Genomic DNA, 7582 nt, shown 5'->3' on the forward strand with positions numbered 1-7582 from the left:
GATTTTTTTTTTTAAATTATTTTTTCCAGCAGTTTGTGCTGGAAAAAAACCCCTAATGTGGCTCCCAACAAGCACGGCATTGTGCACGCGGTCCCTCCCGGCTTTACCAGCACTACAGTTCAACGCTGCCTGCTTTACCCTCGTGCTGGGCTTGTAGTCACTGTATGCTGGCATCTTTTTACAGTGCGGTAAAACAGAATGACTAACACCGCTCCTGTTTGTCTTCTGTGCTTTCCCCAGAAAGGGAAGTGCTTGCTTGTTCTGTCATTTATTTTTTGTATTGGGATTATTTTAATAGTAATTATATATTATGCATAGGATATAATTATATATATATTACAGGCATTATGCAGTTTATGTTTTACATGCATACTTGTGTTAGGGAAAGCAGGTCGTGGCAGCGTTTTGCAATCAAAGTGGGAGATGAGGAGTTTGGCCGTGATGCTTAGCTTCTCGGGGAGTCCTTGGCTGGGCCCAGGGAAGCTGGGGCAGATTTGCTGGTTGGGGGGAAAGAGGTGATGGGGAATCAGTGCTACCGACATGGTGCATAGGTCCGGGCATGCCCCCACATGATGCCCCATCCAGCCCTGACCTCTCTCCTGTTTACAGAGTTCCCTCGTGCCTGAGGGTCTGTGCTGCCTACAAGGGCAGATGCCCAAGAGTGGTTTGGGAGCAGATTAACAGTCAGAAGGGCAAACGGTTCACAAAGCAGAGGGGAGCAAGGGGTGGCCAAGAAGGTGATGAGGCAGATTACAAGAACCTGAATAGCTCAGCAGTGGCTCAGGCCAGTCACAGGCCCCCTTCTCCCATGTTTGTTCCCATCGCTCCTGCTCCAGGCAGGGAGACATCCCTGCATAGAGATGGGCTGGTCCCTGCTTCTGCTTGTGGTCAGTGCTAGCAGGAGCAGGTGGCAGATAACAGCCCAAGAAACACAAAACATCACGTTTTTTCTAGTCTGGAAAGGGGTTTGTTCCACAGGCTAGGCTACCATCTCAACTGTTGCACCTTAACACGTCGGTTTTGCTTGGACACTGGCCTGGGATCCTGTTAGTCTCTTTATAAATAATTTAGGCAGAGACGCTGCTTGTAAGATTTTAAAAACAATACTAATGCTAGCAACTGAGGAAGTAACTGAGAGTATTAGCTGAATACAGAGTAGTATGAATAAGCCTACGGTTGTTTGGGAGGAACATGAAATGATATAAATACAAGTGGAACGAAATGTAATTTAATAAAAAATATGCTAATTTCAAGCACAGGCTCAACGGTGGTGAGTTAAGACAGAAGAGAAGCTGCAGCTGGATTAAGAGGGCCGTGGTGAAAACTTATGGCTAATATAAACATGGCAAATTGTTTTACGTTACGGTGTTCTTTTGAAGAACACAGAGTCAATGAAACCAGGTTTTTCCACCACTGCTTCTCAGTTTTTTTTGTGATGTTTTTCATTAAACCTGCCCCAAAATTCTCAGAAATTGTAAGTAGTTTTCATCTTCATAAAACAAAGCATGTAGGTTGTTTTCATTCAAACATAAATAGTGTTTTTTTTGCTGGTCTGGAGTAGCGAGTCCTTTTTACTCACCTTTTATCCACAGTGCAGTATCACAGAGAAGATGATGTACTCAGACAATGGCTCGGACACTGTATTGTGGAGAAGATATTGCAGTTGGCTACAGACTTCAATTTATCCTAAATGAGACTTTATTAAGTGGCTGAGATATTATTATCTGCTTTGTGATTTACACAGTGCTAGAAAAATGAATTTATTGCATAATCCCAGGAAGCCTGGTCCCCTTTCCCTGCGTGAAACCCATTCCCTGTGAGAGTTTTTCTTTCCATTAACTGCAGCAGGTGTTGCTGGCAGCAGTGGGGCAGGCTGGAGTCCAAAGGTGCACAGACATTAACTCCACTCCTTGTATGAGCAATTCCAGGAATGTTTTAGAGGTGCTTGTTGCTGTATTTGCATTGGTAATGAAAAGGCCTCCCATATTAAAGTGATTTATGGAAGGCTGGGCTGGGAATGGTATCTATGGCTTCAGGTCAACAGAGACAATTAGCTGTGATGCTACTGCAACATCTACCTGAGTCCGGATGTCTCAGCGATGAGTGTGGCTCGGGCACGTGTGGTACCAGGAGCCCCAGGGCCAGTATCAGCTCTGGCTGCCACTCATTTTCCAGCCACTGAGTCATGTGGGGGCAGCTGAGTCATTTGGGGGCAGCCCTTCACGTGTCTGGAGATGGGTTCCCATCCACACCTCCGCTCTGCTGCAAAGAACTCCTTTACCATGCCGTGGTCACCACCCCTTGCCAGTGTCCAGCTCCTGGTGCAATGCCTGCCCTGCCAGTCATGCTTCCCTGTGAGCTCCTCGTTGGCAAGAGGATGATGTATGGGGAGCATGGACAGCAAAGTCTCAGGTCATCTGGTCCATAGCCCTGCCCAGCTCAGCCTAGACAAGCATTTGGCAAGAAGTGATCAAACCTGCTCTTAGGTCTTTCCTGTCAGCCATTCCCCAGCTCCTTCCAGAAATTTCCTTCAGAAATTTTATCCTTACCAATAGGAAGTTTGTTTTCCTAATGTGTAGTCTCTGAATTTCTTTTCCTCTAATTTAAAACCATTAGTACGGACACAGAAAACATTGCCCTTTTTCTCTATTCTGCTGCTTTTTTTCTTCTTCAAGCTAAACAACTCTGGTTTGCCATCAGTGTAACTGGATCAGGATTTCTGTTGAAGGACCTAGCTGACCATCTGCTGTGTTGATGGGTACGTTAACTTGCAATCATTTTTCTGTTCTCAACCCACAGGTGAGTACAAAATGCCGTGGCCTGTGGTGGGAATGCGTCACAAATGCTTTTGATGGGATCCAAACTTGCGATGAGTACGACTCCATCTTTGCCGAGCACCCTGGTATGTAAGAGTCAAAGATATATCTACTGGTGGTTCTTTTCTCGGTGAGGTATTCCTCCCAGGGAAAGCTGGAGAAGGCTTCACCCCAGAAAAAAACATTCCCATGGGATCTGACCCCATCACCCACCCACTTTTCCATTCCTTGTGCACTAGAACGATCTGTTTTTGTCCTGCAGTGAAGCTGGTGCTGACCCGAGCCATGATGATCACAGCGGATATTCTGGCAGGATTTGGATTTCTCTTCCTTGTTCTGGGACTGGACTGTGTGAAATTCCTTCCCGATGAGCCACTCATAAAGCTGCGAATCTGCCTGGTGTCTGGAGTTACTTTGCTCATTGCAGGTATTCCCCCACTGTGCCCCATCCTGCAGGACACCCTTTAGTAAAGGGGGGGGAAGCTTTAAAGCCTTCTCTTATTCTGGGGAGAGGACTTGGTGATTTTCTAGAGGGTAAACATGGGGAGAGGATTTTGATGTCCTTTATCTAGGCAATATAGCTTCCTCTGTTCACTGCCTGCCCCTGACAGTATGTAGTCGAGTTTATCTACTTTCATTTCATGTATTGACCAGGTGACTTGGCTGGAGTTGGCTGACTTCCATTTACTGCTGGTTTGCTGTGAAGGCAGTGATGTTGATAAGGCAAAGAGACCTAATTGCTTAAAGGACTAGAAAGTCCTGGCATCCTGCTTCGGTTCCTGACTCTGTCACAGATTGTGTGACCTTGGGCAAGTCACTTAGCCTGAAATCTCTGCAGCCAATCTCTAATAAAAGGATAATAACACATCTGTCCCTCCTAGGTGATAAATATCCAACTGACTGAGGTGCTTTGCTGTTACAGCCAGTGGGAGCATTTTAAATGCAAAAATAAATAGGTACCAAGTAACTTAATTTGACTTGGTGCCAATATTGAGCATCTACCCCAGCTTCAGTGTAAGCAGACAACACATAACTCACCCCAGCCACTGGGAGCATGTGTAAAGCACTTTGAGAGGTTCTTTTGAACATCCTCCATTCACCCCCCAAAGTTTGTCTGAAAAACGCTGTCGAAGTTCTGAAAGTCAAAACAGATTAGGAAGTTAAATTCTTGAATCAACTTTACAACAGGTTGACAAAGCTCAGAAGGGAGGAGCTTTCTGCCTTTGACTGCAGAAAGCTGGGTGCTGCCTGCCAGTGCTGATGGTGTCTGTGAGTGCCCATCAGTGAAGCACAGCCTCTGCCTGGCAGCTCTCCAGCTGCTTTCCATAGAAACCAGGGCAAATCCACTGAAGTGACTGGCCCAAGACTGAACAGGGGCCAAAACCTGCTGTCTGAGGAAGGTCTTCCCATCCTGAAGTCTGACCCAGCAGACAGCAGGCTACAGCTCCAGATTTTATGTCTGTGATCTTTCCGTGGTCCAGGGAGCTCTGTGTGGCACATCCCTCCTGTCCTGCAGGTCTGCCAGGCATTACCGGCTCGGTGTGGTACGCCGTTGATGTCTACGTGGAGCGCTCCTCTCTGGTCTTCCACAATGTGTTTCTGGGCATCCAGTACAAGTTTGGGTGGTCGTGCTGGCTTGGCATGGCAGGCTCGCTTGGCTGTTTCTTATCCGGGGCCCTGCTCACCTGCTGCATGTATCTCTTCAGAGGTGAGGAACTGTGGCAGGGCTGAAACACGGTTCAGAGGCAGAGCCATCGCTTGGCGTGTGCTACAGGCACACAGGGTGGGGAAAGTCCTTCAGGGGCATCGTTCAGGATGGTTGCTCATCCCCAGTAGCAGTATCTTCAGTTGTTAAATTCAAATAGTGTTTTTTCAGCAGCTCTAGAAAGCACATCAAGGTCTTCAGCTGGGAGTTGAGGTGTAAGTATGAGATAAAATGTGTTATTATGTCATTATCTTGGAGTGCTGCTTTCTCTGCATTTCGAGGTTTTGCAGCTGAAAGTCACCAAGCACTCATTAGCAGATCCTATTTCTCTCCCTGTGCTTCACAGAGACCGGCTCCGGAAGACTCCACTCAGCTTATTCCTTGAGGAAAGGCTATTCCTCAGCTGGGACAATTGTAACAAACGTGCATTTGCCATCCTCGCAAACAGCTACTGCCAAAATGTATGCAGTGGACACAAGAGTGTGAGGAGGAGGTAAGTGCTGCACAAAGAACTCTACTTTTATTTGTAGTGGATTGCAGAGACCCAAGCTTCTGTGGTTGCGGTACAGATGCAAAATTAAGTTTCAAGGATGTACTGTTTGCTACATTTGCATTATGAGACTTCAAAAAACCCTCTCATTCAAGAAAGTTATCTCTGAGAAGATCTTGCTTTAGGGAATCATATTGTCTTGAGTGCTGAGGCCACTTGCATAAACATGGACTGAAATAACCAACATAAATTCTTTCAGCATTTGGCTCCACACTATCGATATGAGTGAGAGAAATCAGCCACTCCTGGATCAGACCACAGTGTTCTGCACGAAGATTCCCAAACTGTAAGATGGATCCGTTCCATGTCTGGCAATGTGTTGACAGCATGTACAGAGAGAAAATATAGACGAAGAGATGGACTGGTTGTCTGGCGAACATCTGGACCCTCGGCACCCAGCAGAGGGGTCTGCTCCTCTTAAAGGCAGCTGGAGACTTCAGCAGCAGACAAAGAGCTGTGTTAAATGCCTGGCCCTCTCTTTGGCCCATGAACATCTGCGCTGAGGAAACACTGCAAATTCACATGCATTGTTCCCTGCAAAATACAGTCCTTCTCAGGAAGTGTTAAAAGGTACATTACAGGTGCTCCAGGCTCACAGGACCTGGAAATTGCCAGCTTCTTTGTGCTTAGTAAAAATTTTGCCTGGCAAAGACAAAGTGAGTGAAGACCCAAGATCTGACCTCGTGCGTGACAGCATGTCTGTATCAGCTAGAAACTAGGATAAACAGTAGTTAAATCTATTGCCCCTTCCTATCAAAAGGTAATTAAACCCAGTTTGGGACTGCTGTCCCCTGCTGCAATCCAGGTTGACATAGAGGTTAGAGCATCAGCCATGATTTTATTAGAATTGGTGAAAAAACCCCAGTGTGGTTTAACATGTTCCCTAAGGATGGATTCAAAAGTTTTTCCTTGCCTTTAAGATTATGAGGGCCAGAGGGAGATGGGATGGCTGTGGATGGAGTGGGACTGTGTCCCAGAGAGCACCTCTGGTAGCCCCTATGATGGAACATGAGGGGCTGAGTCTTCTCATGGATTATCCTGGAAGCAGCATCTTGTGCTGCAGCACAGAACTGACCAGTGACGTTGAAACATAACCCAGTACTGACGTGGCTCCTAATAAATTAACGCTCAGGCCCTGGGACAGATGGGACACCAGCAGGTCCATATGGCTTTGCTGTGGGCTCAAGCACCTCCACAAGGCTCAGACCATAACGCCATTGTCTGAGCAAAAGCCCTCGTGGCAGCGCTGCTCCCCAGGCGAGGGAGGCTTCATGCCGCTTTGCTTAGCAGACGCTTATGTTAGCCAAACTGAAAGCAACTTACTGCCCGCAGAAGAGCTATATTGAACAGATGTAAACACAGTAGGAGAAGTGACCGAGGCTTTTTTACGAAGTCCTGAGAGACAAGGCATACAAGAGTTATGAGCGATGTGATGAATTCACGGATTATATGAAGAATGCACAAAGAGATCTGGAGGTGATAAGAATTTCTCTGCCTGTTACTGCAGGAAGCTGTATTCAGAGATTTTGTTTTTCAAAAAACTTTTTCACAGTCACCTCAGAAACATGTATTTGTTGTGGGGCTTTTGAGGCTGAAGAGCTGGCACTGCTGGTATGCTGTGCCAGGGCAGGGAAACTCGGGGGACGTAGCTGGATCTGGTTTATGGGCTGTGCCCTTGCTCCTTCAGGGACAGGCTGTGAAGGACAGGGAGGGCAAACCCACTGCAGAGGCAGAGCTGTGCTCAGTGCCTGCTCCAGAGGCAAATACTCCCTCAACCTGCGGGGTGAGGAGAGAGACTGTAATGCTGCGGGCTGCCCCAGCCCCAATCACCCAGCTCAGAGATGCTGCTCTGGAGGAGGTACCAAGCAAACACATCAGCACTTGAACCAAAATCCTGAATCAAATCCTTCCCTGACTATGCAGCCAGCATGTTCGCCCTCCCCACTGATATCCAGGGGCACCCACCAGCTGCTTAGTGCTGTTTTCTGTAGCTTTTTCTGAGGCATGAAGATTATGTCTTGCTGGGAAGAGTTGTTTCTTGTTTAGTAGAGGAGAAATGGTCTGGGATTACCTGCTAATGCGGGTGTAATTGCAGATCTGACACCATTGATTTCTCCTGTTCTTTTTCTCCAGTATGCTGTAGTTGAAGAGACTTCTGGGCCTTTGTCCTAGAGGTCTTCAGCTTGTTTTAAGGTAGTGGGAGCCTTTTTGTGACTTAGAATATGTGGGTCACACCAAGCAGTGGCCCAGTGGGCACTTTGGGATTTAATGCCCTAATCAGGGTGAATATAAAGGGCTGGTCTCATTAGCCCCTCCAGCCCTGTGCTCCTCCTGGGGATACACAAATAAGGTATAGACATACCCCAAATACTACCTTAATGCAAGGTCCATCATACTCAGATACACTTTGCATCCAAAAAGTGTACATACAATTATTCTTTGCATACAAAGATTGTTGCATAAACATTTGTGTGCCTTTCTCTCCTTCAGTGTCTATGCAGAATGAGGATT

General features: G+C 46.9%; 1 protein-coding gene across 1 annotated transcript; it reads left to right on the top strand.

The window, feature by feature from the left end:
* Window positions 1-2799: 2799 nt before the first annotated feature.
* LOC104515206 (claudin-16-like) lies at window positions 2800-5007 on the top strand (the record flags this gene model as incomplete). The annotated part of the gene is made up of 4 exons (XM_010159102.1): window positions 2800-2902; window positions 3079-3243; window positions 4333-4524; window positions 4868-5007. Coding segments are annotated over 4 exons (600 nt in total), but the record flags the coding sequence as incomplete, so codon positions are not given.
* Window positions 5008-7582: the final 2575 nt, after the last annotated feature.

This window comes from Eurypyga helias, unplaced genomic scaffold, assembly GCF_000690775.1.
Source record: "Eurypyga helias isolate BGI_N326 unplaced genomic scaffold, ASM69077v1 scaffold44549, whole genome shotgun sequence".
Taxonomy (NCBI): Eukaryota; Metazoa; Chordata; class Aves; order Eurypygiformes; family Eurypygidae; genus Eurypyga; species Eurypyga helias.